Source organism: Salmo trutta, chromosome 25 (genome assembly GCF_901001165.1).
Source record: "Salmo trutta chromosome 25, fSalTru1.1, whole genome shotgun sequence".
In the NCBI taxonomy this organism is placed as follows: Eukaryota; Metazoa; Chordata; class Actinopteri; order Salmoniformes; family Salmonidae; genus Salmo; species Salmo trutta.
The window spans coordinates 19,684,035-19,704,741 of record NC_042981.1 but is presented as its reverse complement, the minus strand read 5'-3'; the positions used below and the strand labels follow the sequence as shown (position 1 = coordinate 19,704,741).

Genomic DNA, 20,707 nt, shown 5'->3' with positions numbered 1-20,707 from the left:
TGGTGAGTTTAGTCAATCAGAAATACTATCAGACATCCCCAAATGAGAACATTTATAGGCCTACATTTGCACGCAGGCCAGGTAGACTAGTCCTACTTGTATATGCTTTATCAGGTAAAGTTCGCCTCAGCGGTCACAGACTGGTCTTCCCTGGCTGCCTGACGCTTCTGAGACCCCTGTCACCATCTGATCCTGCTCAGATGTGGTATGACAAAGAATTACATTGGTGTATATTTATACATCATATTATCTAAGAATAGAATCAAATGAGACAATATTTGAAATGACCATTATTCCCAGTTCTCAGACTGTAGCCTACCCATCAGCTCAAGGTGGTACTTTGTATCCATTCACTGATTGTTATAATATACAGTCGTGGCCAAAAGTTTTGAGAATGACACAAATATAAATTTTCACAAAGTCTGCTGCCTCAGTTTGTATGATGGCAACTTGCATATACTCCAGAATGTTATGAAGAGTGATCAGATGAATTGCAATTAATTGCAAAGTCCCTCTTTGCCATGCAAATGAACTGAAATTCCCAAAACACATTTCCACTGCATTTCAGCCCTGCCACAAAGGACCAGCTGACATCATGTCAGTGATTCTCTCGTTAACACAGGTATGTGTTGACGAGGACAAGGCTGGAGCTCACTTTGTCATGCTGATTGAGTTCGAATAACAGACTGGAAGCTTCAAAAGGAGGGTGGTGCTTGGAATCATTGTTCTTCCTCTGTCAACCATGGTTACCTGCAAGGAAACACGTGCTGTCATCATTGCTTTGCACAAAAAGGGCAGGCAAGGATATTGCTGCCATCAAGATTGCACCTAAATCAACCATTTATCGGATCATCAAGAACTTCATGGAGAGCTGTTCAATTGTTGTGAAGAAGGCTTCTCAGCCAAGGGAGTTGCTTCTCAGCCAAGGGGGTGGGCTCACTCACAATTTTGCCTAAGAACACAGCCATGAATAAAGAATGGTACCAACACATCCTCCGAGAGCAACTTCTCCCAACCATCCAGGTACAGTTTGGTGACGAACAATGCCTTTTCCAGCATGACGGAGCACCTTGCCGTAAGGCAAAAGTGATAACTAATTGTTGGTTAAGGGCTTGTAAGTAAGCATTTCACCTGTTGTATTCGGCGCATGTGACAAATACAATTTGAATTGAAGACATGATGAGCATAGTGTTGTGTACTGACTGTAAGGGCTTGTACGTAAGCATTTCACCTGTTGTGTTCGGCGCATGTGACAAATACAATTTGAATTGAAGACACAATGAGCATAGTGTTGTGTACTGACTTTGCACCATGACAGTGAAGCCTGTAGAGCTGTTTATTCCGTGTCCATGTGAAAAGTAGGGAATTACCTTGGAAAACTGACAGATCAATAACGTATCATTGCTATACTATACTGCTTTTACCCCTTTTTCTCCTCAATTTCGTGATATCCAATTGGTAGTTACAGTCTTGTCCCATCGCTGCAACTCCCGTACGGACTTGGGAGAGGCGAAGGTCGAGAGACATGCGTCCTCAGAAGCACGGCCCTGCTAAGCCGCATTGCTTCTTGACACAATGCTCGCTTAACCCGGAAGCCAGCCGCACCAATGGGTCGGAGGAAACACCGTATAACTGCCGACTGAAGTCAGCTTGCAGGCACCCGGCCCGCCACAAGGAGGTGCTAGAGTGCGATGGGACAAGGACATCCCGGCCGGCCAAACCCTCCCCTAACCCGGACGACACTGGGCCAATTGTGCGCCGCCTCATGGGTCTCCGGGTCACAGCCGGCTGTGACACAGCCTGGGATCGAACCCGGGAATTTAGTGACGCCTCAAGCACTGCGATGCTGTGCCTTAGACCGCTGCGCCACTCAGGAGGTCTGCTGTACTGACATTGCGCTGTCAAAAAACGTCAGAATATCGGTCTTCAATTTGTTTGGCCACTGGTTTCATCGTTTGATTCAAGTCTAGTGTGATTGAGGCAAAAATAATACCTAAAGTTAGTGAGTTGGCTAGCTAATGTTAGCCAACGTTTGGATAGCTCTAATGGTGGCTACATCAACTGTCAAAAACTAGCAAAGTTAATTTACTTCTGTTGAAAGGGGACAAAATAAAGGCTACAAAATACTTCCAAACACACAACAGCTGTTAGATACTGCTACCTGACAGAAAGCTAGAGGCTAGAGTTAAACTGGCCGTGGTAGCTAGGAGCTAGCCAACGTTAACCAGCTAGTTAATTTACTTCAAACAGAACTTTAGTCGAGAGGGGACGAAACATTAGCTAACATTACAGTTACACTACTAGCTCAGCACTGGGAATTTTTTTTATTTTTCTGTTAAGTCAAACAGCACTTACCTTGCCAGCTACATCAGTCAAATAAAGAGTGGCCAGCCAGTTCCTGCTCTGCTTACTTTTACAACTCAGAGAAAAAGCACAACACACTGTTTGCATGCTCTGTTCGCATGCTCTGTGGTGCCTGCGCCGTCCTAAAACCAGCCGGCTGAAACCTACAAACAGCCGCATGTTCCTAAATCACACTGTTGCCTCTTTTTGTATCACAGTGCAATGATAAAACTAGGGGGGACAAAAATGTAATGTCCACCCATCCCTAGTGAAAGTTGTGCCCCTGAATGTAATAACCACTGGTTAATGTAATAACTTATTACATTTAGAAGAAAAAGTTAACACGTTTACCGTTCAACATTTTATGTTTGCCGGTGTTGGGTTGTATTTTTATTTTAAGGGGTGGATCAGCGTTAATATTGATTGTGGATAGATTGCGTCCATTAGTGTAATTGTCTGCATCATATCCAATCCCCCATATATTTTAAATATTAAATATTATATTAATAAATATACTGCTCAAGAAAATAAAGGGAACACTAAAATAACACATCCTAGATCTGAATGAATGAAATAATCTTATTAAATACTTGGAGTCACACTCAAAATTAAAGTGGAAAACCACACTACCTGGCTGATCCAACTTTGATGTAATGTCCTTAAAACAAGTCAAAATGAGGCTCAGTAGTGTGTGTGGCCTCCACGTGCCTGTATGACCTCCCTACAATGCCTGGGCATGCTCCTGATGAGGTGGTGGATGGTCTCCTGAGGGATCTCCTCCCAGACCTGGACTAAAGTATCCCCCAACTCCTGGACAGTCTGTGGTGCAACGTGGCGTTGGTGGATGGAGTGAGACATGATGTCCCAGATGTGCTCAATTGGATTCAGGTCTGGGGAACGGGCGGGCCAGTCCATAGCATCAATGCCTTCCTCTTGCAGGAACTGCTGACACACTCCAGCCACATGAGGTCTAGCATTGTCTTGCATTAGGAGGAACCCAGGGCCAACTGCACCAGCATATGGTCTCACAAGGGGTCTGAGGATCTCATCTCGGTACCTAATGGCAGTCAGGCCACCTCTGGCGAGCACATGGAGGGCTGTGCGGCCCCCCAAAGAAATGCCACCCCACACCATGACTGACCCACCACCAAACCAGTCATGCTGGAGGATGTTGCAGGCAGCAGAACGTTCTCCACGGCGTCTCCAGACTCTGTCACATGTGCTCAGTGTGAACCTGCTTTCATCTGTGAAGAGCACAGGGCGCCAGTGGCGAATTTGCCAATCTTGGTGTTCTCTGGCAAATGCCAAACGTCCTGCACGGTGTTGGGCTGTAAGCACAACCCCCACCTGTGGACGTCGGGCCCTCACACCACCCTCATGGAGTCTGTTTCTGACCGTTTGAGCAGACACTTGCACATTTGTGGCCTGCTGGAGGTCATTTTGCAGGGCTCTGGCAGTGCTCTTCCTGCAAAAGCACCCCCACAACATGATGCTGCCACCCCCGTGCTTCACGGTTGGGATGGTGTTCTTCGACTTGCAAGCGTCCCCTATTTTTCCTCCAAACTTCTGACTTCAACTGTATAACATTCTATTGGTTGCAATAATTTTGTAAAATTATTTAAATTGAAAAATGTGAAGTTGTCACATATGTCGTATGAAGGAGCGGACAAAGGCGCAGCGTGTGTATCATTCCACATTTTATTAAAACTGTGAAACTATTCAAGACATACAAATAAACTAATAAACAAAACAACAAACCGTGACGAAGAGATGCAACATACACTTACTCAAAATAATCTCCCACAAAACCTAGTGGGAAAAACAACAACTTAAATATGATCCCCAATTAGAGACAACGATGACCAGCTGCCTCTAATTGGAGATCATCCCAAAAAAACACAACATAGAAATACAGAAACTAAACAAAACCACCAACATAGAAAAAAGAAACTAGAACCAACATAGAAATAAATAGACTAGACAAAACCCCCTGACCTACTTACTCTATCATAGAAAATAGAAGCTTTCTATGGTCAGGACGTGACAAGTTTTGAATCCGGCGTTGTTTTGCGTGTCAATTCATAAACCATGTGCCATGGAATAGGTACATCGAAAATCTCTTCACTATTTTTGCAATTTATATGGCCCAGCTGTCAATTTTTTGGTCCTTAAATGAAATTGGTATACGTTTTATTTACCACACCAGAAGTGAATGTTTATATGTAGGAGGAATGTATATTGTGGGGTCAATGGAGGTTGGATAAGAGCCAGGGGCTTGGAATGTTACTAAGTAAGGGTAAAGGCATTCACATGGTTGGGGTCACTGATGAGGGTGGATAGCTGTGGATTAGTGAGGAATGGTGGTCAGGTCACATGAAGAGAGAAGGAACAGTTTATTACCCACATCACTTCATTTCCTGCCTAGCAGCAACAAAGAGAGTAAAAACTAACAGTTGGCACTGCGAGCAGGGTTCACCAAGATTTACTGTCAAACTAGAGTCCGAATCAGTGAAACAGGAGCCGGCACCAGAAACAAGGTAGGCACAGTTCCTACACCTGTTACCACTCATTCTGACATCTTGGGGAGATGAGAATCGTAGGATGAACAATTATAGGATACAGATCTAGAAAAGCCTGAGTTTATTTAGTAGGCCCACTGTCAATACTACCGGTAGGACTAGGCACTGCGGGCACTGTGTGCCTAGGAGGGTTTAGCCCCTTAATAGGTTAGACTAGGCACTGTGGGCACTGCATACCTAGGAGGGTTTAGCCCCTTAATAGGTTAGACTGGAGCACTGCGGGCACTCCATACCTAGGAGGGTTTAGCCCCTTAATAGGCTAGACTGGAGCACTGCGGGCACTGCATACCTAGGAGGGTTTAGCCCCTTAATAGGTTAGACTGGAGCACTGCGGGCACAGCGTGTTCAGGAGGGTTTAGACCCTTAATAGGTTAGACTGGAGCACTGCGGGCACAGCGTGTTCAGGAGGGTTTAGACCCTTAATAGGTTAGACTGGAGCACTGCAGGCACAGCGTGTTCAGGAGGGTTTAGCCCCTTAATAGGTTAGACTGGAGCACTGCGGGCACAGCGTGTTCAGGAGGGTTTAGACCCTTAATAGGTTAGACTGGAGCACTGCGGGCACAGCGTGTTCAGGAGGGTTAGATTAGGGGTTGGAGTCTGTTTAAGTGTCTGTAGTATATATGGTATATGGAGATGTTGGCACATCCATGGACTGGTTCGATAGGTCATAGATAAAACGTTTCCTATAAGTTCTGGAGGAGAGCCACATTCACGGATAGAAAAGCAAGAAGATATTTGAGTGTTGTTTGAACATGATTTGTGTGTGTTAGAAGTAGCAATAAGGAGAGAGGTTTGTTAATGCCCTAGATTATGTGGAAATAGGATGACAACTGTGAAGAAGTTTGGTTACTTGTGTGTCAACAACAGTGATATTTGAGGCGTAACACTGGTATAAGACATCAGGTCACCCATATTCTGCAGTAGTAAATTGGCAGACCTACAGTATTGGTTCTAATACAAGGTATCAAGTGCCGTGACCAATTAATAGGCACATATACCATAACTACTCTCCGGGGAAGTGGGTATCACTACCTTGGCAAATTGTTAATAGAAGGCGTGTATTAGAGCCGTGAGTGAGGAAATCTAAGCACTCTAGACACCGTCGGGAGAGGTGCCAGTATAATAATTATTGAAATGGCAGCCTCGATTCTCCCTGTAAAGGAGGGCTAGAGGAAGAACAGTTTAATAACGCTATAGAGGCGCTGAAAGAGGCGCACAAGCATTCTACCAATTCGGCTCAAATATGGATTTTTTTTCAGCAAACTGGATAAAATTCCCTGCTGACGGAAAATGTCAATTTAATAAAGGATTCAGAGATGCAATTGTGACTTGGCACAATGACATAAAAAGAAAAATCAAAAGCTGAATACACCAGCGTTTTGATGTCAGCATTCTATCAACAAAAAATTTAAACAGATAAAACCAAAATTAGTGGATGTACTCAGCTACAAAAGGACTGGGTATATGAGTACCTTCATAGAATGTGTACGTCTGCTTTGATGGCAGGTTTGAAACCTGTTATCAAAACGGCTTTGTGGGGGTAGTGGACCAATATTTTTGTTGGGATGAAATAGAGCAGAAGGCTTTGAGAGTGGAATCTAATTCTGCTCACTTCTCAGTCGTGCGGTGGGGTTAATACCGCCAGAGTGAAAGCCAGTAACAGTGGTTTCAACGGCCAAGGTAAGACAAAGAAACAGGGAGGGAAATGTAACGAAAAAACATAAAAGCGTAGGGCGACAGATCCCCATTGGAAGAATGAGTGTAGGGTTGTACTGGAGCCTACTGCACCCGCTGCATTTGGAGGGAATGCTGCGATGCACGCATTTGCATCTTTGACAAAAGAACAGCAGCAAACACTCTTGAAAGCAGCGGGGCAGGAAACTCTCACATAGCGGTATATGGCCTCGGTTCGATCGATAGTGGTTCATAGAGATGACAGTTTCTATGTGAAGGAAGACGTAGGAGGCCAAGTCTCACAACTTTCTAATAGATGCCTGCTCTCAAATATCACTGATTCCTTACGATGAGAAATAGGCGAAATTTACGACAGGGAAAAGTTGTACATTCAGCAAGGTTAGGGTTAGGGCGATGTCGAGTGGGAGAGAGGGGGAGCGGAAGTACGTCTTATTCTGAAATAGATTTACATTTTAGGTTCGTCTTATTCTGAAACAGATTTATAGAATTGACGAAAGGGAGGAGGGGTCACGAGAAATTAGATGGAGTTAATATGGTGAGTAATTGTTAGTAGAGTTTTAAAGAAGCAATTCTGTCAAGCGACAGCATTGGGTTTACCAAACCTAAAATGACCTTTTAAACATTTTGTTCATGAACATGAAGGGCATTGTAGTACGGTGGTTACGGAAAATCATGGGGAAAAGAGAGACCAGTTATATACGGGAGTAAATCGTTAGACTCGGTGGCGAGATAAATGTGGCCATGTCTAAGGGTAGTACATGCTAAATAAAGGGTACATAAACATTGGGGTGGATAAAACAAACCATTAAAGATTGGAGGGAGGACAGTGGCCTTATCATTATCATGTTTTGTTTTTAATTAAAACTTGTGGGTTGTTGATTAAGATGTAGCATAGTAAATACTAACAAAATGTACATTTTCTCTTTCAGGAGAGGATGGGGTGTCATTATTTCGCTCTTTGAAATGTTTCCCAAGTCTCGTGAAATTCAGCAGTTTTATAAAGTATAAAGGTATCTGGATCCGGTTGTCAAGGGTGCTCCCAAATAAGTAAGGCCTGGCCATTGGTTTCTTTGTTTTTGCCCTACGTTTTACCACACACACCAGCACGCACACACACAACTCCCAGGTTATGAATATTTGTTAGTGGTGTTAATACCGTGTTTGATTTATTGTGTGGGGTCTTTTTAATTTGGTTGTAAACTGGGTATGCAGAATGGTGGAAATGTTTGAAATGTTTTTAAATGGTTTCTGAAGTACAGGGAAAGAAAAGGGAAATAAAACACTTAATGGTGTTGAATGACCTTTGTCCTGTGTGAGAAAAAAAATTACACTTATGTTTAATACTGTTTAGGCAAATGGTTGTTTTATGCAATAGAAGAGGCTTCTATTTGTACTCTCTCATCTGAGTCTGTGTGAACTGAGAGGAGCCTCTGAAGCTTACCGCTGACAATTGATTTATGAATGATTTGGTGATAAAACCTACAGCATGCATTTCATAGAATGAGTTGGTGTTTGTGTCCTGTAAGGTACCAGGGAGAGATGGCTCGGGGATGGATAATGATGAGAGGAACCTTGTCTTACAGTAGGGGCCAAACTCTGGTTTCTATACAATAAGAACAGTCTTCACAGCAAACTCTATCTGGCTGGGGGATACTCCTTTCTCATATATCAAGTCTCACCTTTTGACCCATTCCACACATCTGCTGTTTGTCATGTAGACTAAGAGGGTGTATCTTTGCAATAAAATATATTTGTACTCTTTCTACGTCAGAGTTCTCGGCCTCACCGGCTGCCTTATTAATACGTTTTGAATAAAGTAATATCCTGACTGGTGATTGACCTTGTCTCTCCTCATTACTGATTAGAATTTTCATACCTGACTTCCTGGTGAGGCCTGATCAACCTCACTAGAAATGATAGAGACATTGGGTGAGATTTAAGTATAATATGAAGAAGTGTATAGCTGTTGTTGTTTTGGTTCTTGCTTTTGACTTTGTTTCGATACAAATCTCACCAGATTGGGTCTGCTGTATGGTTGGGATTTCTAGCTCGCTAACTCCCTGACCCGGTAACTCTGCTGTGAGGTTGCCAGTATGACAAGGGAGTATAATCCAATTTGTAAAATGGTTTCAACAGTGTGATGGTATGCTGTTTGACATTTTTGGGGATCTTTTTATTAAGAATATTGGTAAGGTAATAATTTGTCATACAGTAAATAGTTGTTTGGATTTGCTGAATCAGACATGCCTTAAACTGTTGTTTTGGTCTGTCCTCTCTTGAATTTATGGCGATAGTGAGTACCGATGGTACCTATATGCATGGAAGGAATAATACGACGAGAACAGTGTGAGCTTCACCCCCCTAACCGGCTGAAGAAATTGTGAAAATGTTGTTTACCACGGCCCTGTCAGGCACCACTTCCACTGAGACCTGAGACCGAGCCAGCAACCTCTGTACGAGCGGCAAGAGTGCGACAAGAGTCCCGAGACTGCATGTGGAGTGAGCATGGAGAGAGATCACGTTCAAACTCCTCTCATGCTGCTGGTGCACTGGTGGGAAAATGGACCAGACAGAATGGACTGTTCAGAATAGTGGTGGCGGATCAAGTGAGAGATTTGTGTGCTTGGGAAAATGTGATTATTCCCCAGATATTGAAATTGGGACATTCTCAAGGGCCATTAACTGTGACAGGCATGAGTTACATATGTGTCGATGGGAAGATGTCCAGTTAAGCAATATGAAGAAAATGAAGATACGCCCGAAGATTAGTGCTGGGAAGGGGGTGTGGTCAACTGTGCCCGGAAATTGATTTAGGGTTGCCCTAATCTGTTTATTTGAGGTATTAGGTTAATTTTGGAGGTCTACACACTGGGAAATGTATGATTACTTAAGTAAAAAATGCATTGAGATACCAACCTGTCATTAACATGCCACTCGCAACTGTAAAAGGGACAAACGGTGGCCGTACATGGTGTCTATATATTCTCCCTGTCTGTAAATGTATATACTAACAGTGTCGGTGTGTGCTAAGTTGAGAATTCAAGTGATTCAATGTAAAGTACTAAGGACTGTCATTCTAAATTTGGGTTGGATAATTTATCAACTTAATTATGATTCGGGAAAGGAGAGAAAGAGAGAGGGAGCTGTGAGGAGAGCACAGAGTGAGGGCAGGGTGCACTGCTCAAATGTATAGTGTCTAGGGAGGGCTTTCCTCCTTTTAAACCTTATCTTTTAGTGTCCTCCAAGAGGGAGGTTATTAGAGAGCCCACTAGATGATAGTTGGGCCAACCATGAGGGGGTACAGGATAGTAGGGGTTTCATTTTACAAGAATCCTAATGTCAAAGCGCATCAATACATATGGATTGCTGGATAATACGGTACAATGAATTGCCTACAAGGCTCAAAGTCTGTCTTGCTTTGACACGTGAGGATGAGGATGAAGGAGACTGGCATGGAGACTAGCATCCCATTGGCATATAACAGAACAGCACGGATGGACAGTTCTTTCCCCAGTCTCATTCACATCAAGGGTGGTGTGAATTTATTAAACGTTTACTTTCCCTCTTCAAGTCAAAATGTTTTCTAGGTGTCGTGGAACATGAGAATGATCATTGTTCCAGACGAGGGAGTGTTGGAAATGGACTAATTGACTTGAGAATGTTTAAGTATGTTTATAATTCTATAAGTGGAGTAGCAGTAGTGACTAGCGTGTTATGGGTTCGATGGAATGATTAATGTGCAAATATATTTGTGGCCGGAGGCAAGGTATATGCAGGACATGTGTTTGAGACAGAATGTTTGCATAAGGGTGTTAAGTGCAGAGTCTGGCAGGACCGACATCAGTGTACTCTGTGGAGTCCCAAAAACCAATGCATTAACGTTACAGGGAATTGGGAGAGCGGAATGGAATGTGACTGGGGCAGAGATCTGTGTAGCTCATAAATTAAGGAAAGGAAGTTCGCTGTAATAATAGCATCACATCCTGAAGTGTGTAATTAAGAAGCATGTGACTGTCACGTCCTGACCAGTATAGGGGTTATTTGTATTTGTAGGTTGGTCAGGACGTGGCAGAGGGTATTTGTTTTATGTGGTTCGGGGGTTATGTGTATTGTAGAGGGGTGTTTTATTTATGTATTCCGGGGTTTTGGTGTATGTTCTGGGTTTTGTATTCTAGGTTTTTCTAGTTTGTTTATTTCTGTGTGGTCTGTGTGGTTCCCGATCAGGAACAGCTGTACGTCGTTGTTCCTGATTGGGAGTCATATATTAGTTGCTTGTTTTCACCTGGGGATTTGTGGGTAGTTGATTTTGCACTGCTAGTATTCAGCCTGTAAAACTGTCGGTTTGTCGTTCTTTGTTTTCCGTGTTCACATTTATTTACTAAATTATAATGATGAGCACGCAACCCGCTGCGCCTTGGTCCTCTCTACCCAACGACACCCGTTACAGAACTACCCACCAAAATGGACCAAGCAGCGGAGGAGGGACCAACGGATGGACTATCGTGAGACATGGGCAGAACTGACGATAAGCATTTCCAGGGCTATGGAGGAGTTAAGGGAGCCAGAGAGGCAGCCCCAATATTTTTTTTTTGGGGGGGGGCACACGGGTAGTTTGGCTGGGCGAGGATTGAGCCCCAGGCCAAATCCCCGTACCTTTTTGGGCAACATATGACTGGACAGGTCCCGTGCTTTGGGGTGATGGGTGCTGTGGCGAGGCCGGGTATTTTCAGGCCGGTATGCGCAGTACCAGCACCCCGCATATGCCAGGGGAAAGTGGGCATCCAGCCAGTAGGGGTGATGCCAGTCCTGCGCTCGAGACCGCCAGTGCGCCTCTACGGTCCAGTGTTTCCCGCTACACGCACTAACCTTGAGGTGCGTGTCTCCAGGCTGGCACGTCCAGTACCAGCACCACGCATCAGGCTTCCAGTGCGTCAGCCCACTCCAACTCGGCCGATTCCTGCTCCCCGCACTAGCCATGAGGTGCGTGTCTCCAGGCTGATACCTCCAGTACCAGCACCACGCATCAGGCTTCCAGTGCGTCAGCTCAGTCCAGAGTATCCGGCAACAGTGTCCAGTCCAGAGTATTCGGCAACAGTGCCCCGTCCAGAGTATCCGACAACAGTACCCGTCATGAGTATCCGGTAAGAGTATTAAGCCCGGAACCGAGTGAGACGGCCTACAGTTCGGAACCAAGGGAGATGGCCCACTGTGCAGAACCGAGTGAGACGGTCTACAGTTCGGAACCAAAGGAGATGGCCCACTGTGCGGAACCGAGTGAGTCTGCCTGCGACCCGGAACCGAGTGAGTCTGCCTGCGACCCGGAACCGAGTGAGTCTGCCTGCGACCCGGATCAGAATGAGGTTTACAATAACTTTGAATTGTGTGAGTCTGCTTACAGCCCGGAACTGAATGAGTCTGCCTACGACCCGGAACTGAGTGAGTCTGCCTACGGTCCGGAGACAAGAGACTCTGCCTACAGTCTGGAGGACAGTAGGCCAGAACCTAAGCCACCTCCAGTATAGGTGGGTTGGGGAGGGGGGGTGTAGCACAGGTGCCGTCGTTTACGGCAGCCACCCTCCCTTCCCTCCCTTTAGTTAGGGGTTTATTTATTTTTTTTAATTTTGAGGTGCATCCGGGGTATGCACCTTTGGGGGGGTACTGTCACGTCCTGACCAGTATAGGGGTTATTTGTATTTGTAGGTTGGTCAGGACGTGGCAGAGGGTATTTGTTTTATGTGGTTCGGGGGTTGTGTGTATTGTAGAGGGGTGTTTTATTTATGTATTCCGGGGTTTTGGTGTATGTTCTGGGTTTTGTATTCTAGGTTGGTTTTCTAGTTTGTTTATTTCTGTGTGGTCTATGTGGCTCCCGATCAGGAACAGCTGTACGTCGTTGTTCCTGATTGGGAGTCATATATTAGTTGCTTGTTTTCACCTGGGGATTTGTGGGTAGTTGATTTTACACTGCTAGAATTCAGCCTGTAAAACTGTCGGTTTGTCGTTCTTTGTTTTCTTGTTTTCCGTGTTCACATTTATTTAATGAATTATAATGATGAGCACGCAACCCGCTGCGCCTTGGTCCTCTCTACCCAACGACACCCGTTACAGTGACTCAGTTTTGTAAGGTTGGATACGCTTCTAACGCCACTGATATCTCCCCCATTCATAACAGCCAGCAAACACTTGAAATATCTTCAAGAAGATTGGGACAGAGTGATGGTAAACGGAAAGTGTCAGAAGGTGGCTGTGTAACAACCACTGGGACCCAAAGTTTACACTGTAATGAGGGTGCTCACAAAGGCGTGGGGTGAACAGGTCGGGACTCAGGTGGTTTATGTCCTGGTGGTTTGTGCTGTAGGTGTCCTGGAGGGCAGGCAGTGTGCACCCGGTGATGCGTTGGGCAGACTGCACCACCCTCTGGAGAGCCTTGCGGGTGGTGCAGTTGCCGTACCAGGCGGTGATACAGCCCGATAGGATGCTCTCAACTGTGCATCTCTAAATGTTTCTAAGGTAGGGAGAATCTGAAAGATTCAGTCCTAGATCTATCAGTGAACCACAAAGGCAATAGGAGAGCAGGAGACAGATTCAATGCAATAGCTATTCTCACAGCAGTCGCTGTAACTGCAGGAGTAGTGGTGAAGGATGCTATAGTAACAGCATGCAACTGGACTATAGCCCAAATTAGGAGATGGGGAGCAAAGTGAAAATGGCTTGGGAACACCTCTTGGAACCTGTTGCCGGACGGGGGAAGACTGAGTGAAAGCATGAGAAGGTTTCTTAGGGCCTTCATTTTGTAGAACCCAGCAGAAAATGATCCTGAAGGCATAGAGTAAGGCGAAGAGAGAGTGGGAATTGTCATGTTATCAAACTTTTTTAAATTATGCATAGCTTAGCACATTAATACTTTTTATGTTTTGTGTTTCTTTTTGTTTTCATGTCTTGTGCTATCACTCTCTTAGGAACCAGAAGGAGGAAATGGAAGTCAAAAGCTCCAGCTGAAATGTCATTATCAGTTGTCCAATGAGAGATGGAAATAAGAGTCTGCATAGTTTTATTATAGAACAGAGGCCATAAGTCTTGGAGGATTAAATCTAATAATCAACTGTGAATGTTAATAATGTTTTATTTTTTGTTCATTTATAAGTAATTTCAAAGTTTATGTGATGTTGAACAGTAAAGAATTACTATTAAAATAGGAGGGACTGTTGGGTTGTAATTTGAAATACTTGCTACACCAGAAGTTAATGGTTATATGTAGGAGGAATGTATGTGAACCCTTTGGAATTACCTGGACTTCTGCATAAATTGGTCATCAAATTTGATCTGATCTTCATCTAAGTCACAACAATAGACAAACACAGTCTGCTTAAACTAATAATACTCAAACAATTATACGTTTTCATGTCTTTACTGAACACACCGTGGAAACATTCACAGTGCAGGGTGGGAAACGTATGTGAACCCTTAACTGGTTGACCCTCCTTTGGCAGCAATCACCTCAACCAAACGTTTTCTGTAGTTGCGGATCAGACCTGCACAATGGTCAGGAGGAATTTTGGACCATTACTCTTTACAAAACTGATTCAGTTCAGCAATATTCTTGGGATGTCTGGTGTGAACTGCTCTCTTGAGGTCATGCCACAGCATCTCAATCGGGTTGAGGTCAGGACTCTGACTGGTCCACTCCAGAAGGTGTATTTTCTTCTGTTGAAGCCATTCTATTGAGTTTCAATTGGCAGATAGATTGCCTAACATTCTCTTGCAAATGTCTTGATAAACATGGGAATTCATTTTTCCGTTGATGATAGCAGGCTGTCCAGGCCTTGAGGCAGCAAAACAGCTCCAAACCATGATGCTCCCTCCACCATACTTTACAGTTGGGATGAGGTTTGGATGTTGGTGTGCTGTGCTGTGCCTTTTTTTCCTCCACACATAGTGTTGTGTTCGTTCCAAACAACTCAACTTTAGTTTCATCTGTCCACAGAATATTTTGCCAGTAGTGCTGTGGAACTTCCAGATGCTCTTTTGCGAACTTCAGATGTGCAGCAATGTTTTTTTTGGACAGCAGTGTTTAGTGTTTTACTTATCGTAGACTCGTCAACAGAGATGTTAGCATGTTCCAGAGATTTCTGTAAGTCTTTAGTTGACACTAGGATTCTTCTTAACCTCATTCAGCATTCTGCGCTGTGCTCTTGCAGTCATCTTTGCAGGACAGACACTCCTAGAGAATTTGTCTTACCGTGGACTGATGAACATCAAGGCTTTTAGAGATACTTTGTAACCCTTTCCAGCTTTATGCAAGTCAACAACTCTAAATCTTGGGTCTTCTGAGATCTCTTTTGTTCGAGGCATGGTTCACATCAGGCAATGCATCTTGTGAAAAGCAAACTCAAATTTTGTGAGTGTTTTTTATAGGGCAGGGCAGCTGTAACGAAAATCTCCAATCTCGTCTCAATGATTGTACTCCAGGTTAGCTGACTCCTGACTCCAATTAGCTTTTGGAGAAGTCATTAGCCTAAGGGTTCACATACTTTTTCTTGCCACTGTATATGGTGGGGTCAATGGAAATTGGATAAGAGCCAGGGGCTTGGAATGTTACTAAGTAAGAGAAAAGGCAATCACAAGGTTGCGGTCACTGATAAGGGTGGATAGCTGTGGATTAGTGAGGAATGGTGGCCGAGGTCAGGTCAGGTCACATGAAGAGAGAAGGAACAGTTTATTACCCACATCACTTAATTTGCTGCCTAGCAACAAAGATGTAATGTTTAGAGAAAAGGACGCGATTCCGCCTAAAGGCGGGGTATAAATATTTGTGCTGGTGGAAACATGTCTTTGTCTTTTCAGATGTTTGACCCAGTGGGTGAATAACCTTAGTTTGAGCTTTAACTAGTTGTCTGTTAGGTTCTAAATAAACAGAGTAAAAACTAACACAGGCAAGTTATTACATTTTCTCTCAACCATCCCCTCATCTCTCTCTCTCTCCGCTCTCATTCATTTCTTCTCTCTCTTTCAGAGCCGAGAGGCAGTTTTAGTGGGAGGTGACGTCCCCTTGGTGTGAGAATCTACGCAAGGCTGGCGATAAGAATATTGACCCAATAAAGAAGTCAGTGTGTAGATTCCTTCCCACCTATTGCCCTGCCTGGGTTATGATAATGGTCCACAGTCAGATCACCTCCCAGGAACATATTTTGATTCCATTAAGCTGCTGTCTGGTAGTAGTCCACCACCCTCCTCCCACCACAACCCCACCTCCCCTGAATTCATGGTTTACCACTCCCACACACCCTGCCAATCACTAACAACACACACACATGAACACAAGTGCACACACACACACCCATAGCCATGTGTTAGTGGTGTAGTGTACTACCATAGCTATGTGTTATAGTGGTGTAGCGTATTACGATAGCTGTGTGTTAGTGGTGTAGTGTACTACCATAGCTGTGTGTTAGTGGTGTAGTGTACCACCATAGCTGTGTTATAGTGGTGTAGTGTACTACCATAGCTGTGTGTTAGTGGTGTAGTGTACTACCGTAGCTGTGTGTTATAGTGGTGTAGTGTACTACCATAGCTGTGTGTTAAAGTGGTGTAGTGTACTACCATAGCTGTGTGTTATAGTGGTGCAGTGTACTACCATAGCTGTGTGTTATAGTGGTGTAGTGTACTACCATAGCTGTGTGTTATAGTGGTGTAGTGTACAATTATACCTGCGTGGAGCCAGATCTGAGCCAGAGTCATCCAGGGGTGTAGGGGTCCTTGTTTGGGGGCGCTGCTCTGCATGGAGGAGGCCACCTCTGACAGGGCCTGTTCCACCCGCGACGCCACCATGGATGTGGCGTGGACTGAGCCTGCACACAGATGCAGATACAGAGAGAGAGAGATACAGAGAGAGAGAGATAGAGAGAGAGAGATACAGAGAGAGAGAGAGAGATACAGAGAGAGAGAGAGAGATACAGAGAGAGAGAGAGTCAGAGAGAGAGATACAGAGAGAGAGAGAGTCAGAGAGAGAGAGAGAGATACAGAGAGAGAGAGAGTCAGAGAGAGAGAGATAGAGAGAGTCAGAGAGAGAGAGAGATACAGAGAGAGAGAGAGATACAGAGAGAGAGAGAGTCAGAGAGAGAGAGAGATATAGAGAGAGAGAGAGTCAGAGAGAGAGAGAGATACAGAGAGAGAGAGAGATACAGAGAGAGAGAGAGTCAGAGAGGGAGAAGGACATGGGAGGAGAGGGGGTCAATAAGGCAGCACCTCCTCATGGTAAAGGATGCAACTGCAGGCTAACGTTTCTCCACTTTAAGGACATAAGCTGCACAACATTTCACACACAGATGGCTTCATGCCTTGACAAAATGCTTCATATTATATAGGCTATACTTAGTCAGCTACACTAAGTCAGTACCTATTAACTGTCCTTGCAAAAAAAATATTATTCATGCAAATCCTTGATTCACATATCCATGTATAGATGTACAATAACCTGGCTGTAGCTGTAGAAACTAGGCTAACTGCTTTACATTTGAGACTGGAGTTGGTTCGTTGGAGATACTATTCGGAGTGGAAACTACTTTCCCCCACTCTAAAAAGCAAGACGGCTTTCATTATAGGCCTCAAAGAGCTTTAGATTAAAGGCCAAATGCTTCCTATCTTCAAATCCTGTCATGAAGATTTGGTGAAAGGGGCAGGGCAAAGAAAATGCCTGTGATGAATTAAGGGGGGGGGGGGGAGAAAATACCCCTGGCTATAGAGAGATGTTTTTGATAAAGTCTTGTGAGTTGAGAGTAGAGATTTGACTTGCGTTTAAACTGAAATGGTACTAAGAGGATTTAGTGAAATGGGAATAGGGAACAGCCTCTGGCCACTTCACACACACAAGCGCGCTCGCACGGACACGTCCCGTTAAAACAGGCCTGCAGCAGAGGCAGGCTGGGGCGTGCACACACACGCGCTCGCACGGACACGTCCCGTTAAAACAGGCCTGCAGCAGAGGCAGGCTGGGGCGTGCACACACACGCGCTCGCACGGACACGTCCCGTTAAAACAGGACTGCAGCAGAGGCAGGCTGGGGCGTGCACACACACGCGCTCGCACGGACACATCCCGTTAAAACAGGACTGCAGCAGAGGCAGGCTGGGGCGTGCACACACACGAGCTCGCACGGACACATCCCGTTAAAACAGACCTGCAGCAGAGGCAGGCTGGGGCGTGCACACACACGCGCTCGCACAAACTTTCTGCGTAAGTGATTCTATTAAGCTATAGACCCTTTAACAACCAGTAACATCCATAAAACACCTCCAGTGTCCATATGAACACATTAACAACCTACTCTTCTCAACATACTTCACTCACCTTTACTAACTGACTGGCTGCCCTTAAAACTAAACACTGATCCTGAAATCCCCTTTACGTTACACTATAGACTGGTGTTATATTCTACATCACTGAAACACACCAGCCATCGATGCTGAACATCATCTGAGCACTGTAAAGGCTTCTCTTATTACCTCAACACACTAGTAATGAACACAATCTAAACCAGAAATATTTCATCTAATCTAGATGTTAGAACTATTTTTATGAACACAGTAGCTACTCTAAGCACTCTCTCTCCTACCTCTACACATGCTCATCCTTCAATCTATCTCTCTGAACACCCACACCACTGCACACAGGATTACCGGCAGGCAGGCTATCAGAAATAGAACTCTTTGCTTTCTCTCTAGCTCCCTGGTTATTGACTGAAGCGATGGGCAAGGCACACAGTGTGCTTCTAAAAACCAACCCTGTCTGCATCCCAAATGGCTTCCTATTGTCTATATAGTGCACTACTTTTGACTGGTCAAAAGTAGTGCACTATATAGAGAATAGAAAACCATTTGGGACCCCTGAGATCGACCATCTTCCTTCCCTAACAGCAGCAGTAGCCCGCCTCAGCTCCAGCTCCCACATTTAGCACAGCTACAGACTGGAGACACTTGCTCTGTTCAAAAGTACTGACCCATATAGGGAATAGGCTGCCATTTGGGATGCAGACAGCGTCAACCATACTGCGTGTAATGTCGTGGCCTAAAGAGATTTTTCTGTTCTAGCCATTCTATTTCTACGACCACAGCAATATGATATGGCTGAAGAAGGTTTATCACAGAAGGAAGGAACACCCGGATAAGTGGCGGGATTGATTGTTTTAAAAGGTCCCTGAATAGATAGAGAAAGAGCACCAGGAGCTGTACCATCAAGACAAATGGCTGTATCACCAAGCAGACTGTAGATACTGTTGTTATCCAGTTATATCGATAAATGGCACACACTTCAGGTGAATGAGTCAAACTAAGCCTGGATTAAACTGGTATACTCTTTACCTGGATGACTGAAAATTGTAATCCATGCAGTTAGGAAAAAATAGCACAAACTCTCTCACGCGCACAGTGGCCTAAAAGGTTAGCTAAAAGGGCCTTCATGCAGGGTACAAAGTGTAAGGCATTGATAGAGAGCGATGTGGAGGGTGGGGCTTCAGTTCACAGCAGCACAGAAAGAATCTTCACATTCTTAAAGAAACAGTATTCATTTCACCGGGGCTTGAGAGCACAGAGCGGCAGCAGGAATGGGGACGATGCATAAAGATGGTGTCCTCCATGCACCAAGTTTGTTGTATAGTACATTGCTCTGTTGCTCTTTTTTTAAAACCGTCATTAGCACATGATCCCAATTTAAGCTCCAAGACGCAGGCAATTTGATAAAATCAAAAAGTAGATTGTGTTGATTTATTGGCGCAGTCAACCATGTCGTGCGCCATAGTTTAAAAACTCCATGGATAGTGGTAAAACAATTCCATCATATCTGAATTCAGATCTTTATGTACCTCCTCCACTACAAGAGGCAGTGATCATCCACTCTTTTTGTTTTGTTTCTAGTGAAGTCCAAGTGCATACCAAAGAACACCGGGCTGGCCACATGAAAAGAAAGTGGCCAGTGCGTGTTCGCTGTCAGAGAAGCTCAAAGGAAAACTGTTAATAATCTGTGAAAGCCAAGATGCCCAGCAGCGAAACTGACTGGTCTCCACAATACAACAGCCAGGAGTCAGCAGTCATGGACAACGTAGTCCTTTTGACTGACAGGCTCCATCTGACAGCCCTATAACTAAGGCAAATAAACCACAAAGGAAATGAGAAAAAAAACAACAAACAGCTCGTCTGACTGGGACTGGTCTGGCTAATGAGCTCTGCATTGTATGGTCAGGTGGAGGGACCGTCTACGATAAGGCTGCGTATCTGGTGAACAGAATAGAGCATCCAGCCGGGGGAAACGATACTGCCTCTTTAATTATGGAGCTGCCTACTCCATAGCTGGCCCAGCGAGTCAGGGAGCATAGTGAGCTAATTGTTTAGGTGTAGCACAAAGGGCCTGCGGAAACTAATTAATTAATTAAACAAAACGGAACAAAAAAGGTGAACTAGCGAGTAGCGAACAGGACAGCCTCCGGTACAGTCCACACATGGTGGGTGACTGACTGACTTTAGGAGCACAGACAGACAGAGAGACTGGCAGGTGGTGGCAGATGGATAGATTCTGACTGTGGAGGAGAGATCAGGCCAAGGCCAGAAGTCCAGCGTCTTAGTAGGCAAAGAGAGAGGGAGCGGAGGGAGAAAAGCGCTACTTACAAACTGAAAACATGGAGTAAAAACCATGATACTGATGAAAGTTAGCATCTGGAGGGCTGCCTTTAAAATAACAAACCAAAAACAAACAAACAAAGAAGGAGGATTGCGGAAAATATATATATTTTTTAAAGAGGGGTAATTAAAGAGATACAGCCAGGAGAAAACTTAAAAATCACTTTCACTCAACAACAAAACTGTAGCAGACTTGGGAGTCAAACATTTTAAAGGTCATTTTTAACTTCAGGGAATACTTAACACTTTTATTCATGTTATTTATGCTATTGTTACTAACTGCTAATGAAATTAGGAAAATGGATCCACATAAATACAGTATCATTGCGCAAATCCAATCCATCCTAAACTGTGCTTTACCACTGCAGGTTTCTGTGGTTGACATATTGGCATCCTTGACAAAGGTTGAAGCTGCAAGCTTTTCCT

At 44.5% G+C, this 20,707-nt stretch overlaps 1 protein-coding gene across 1 annotated transcript in view; it reads right to left on the bottom strand.

The window, feature by feature from the left end:
- Positions 1-708: 708 nt before the first annotated feature.
- LOC115162132 (tetratricopeptide repeat protein 7B) overlaps positions 709-20,707 on the bottom strand; it is a 70,488-nt gene continuing 50,489 nt past the window's right edge. Inside the window, exons 14-15 of the mRNA XM_029713145.1 lie at positions 16,322-16,462; positions 709-750 (exon numbers count right to left, since the gene is read on the bottom strand). Coding sequence (XP_029569005.1) covers positions 737-750; positions 16,322-16,462 — 155 coding nt within the window. The 3' untranslated portion in view covers positions 709-736. The remainder of the gene's footprint in view (positions 751-16,321; positions 16,463-20,707) is intronic.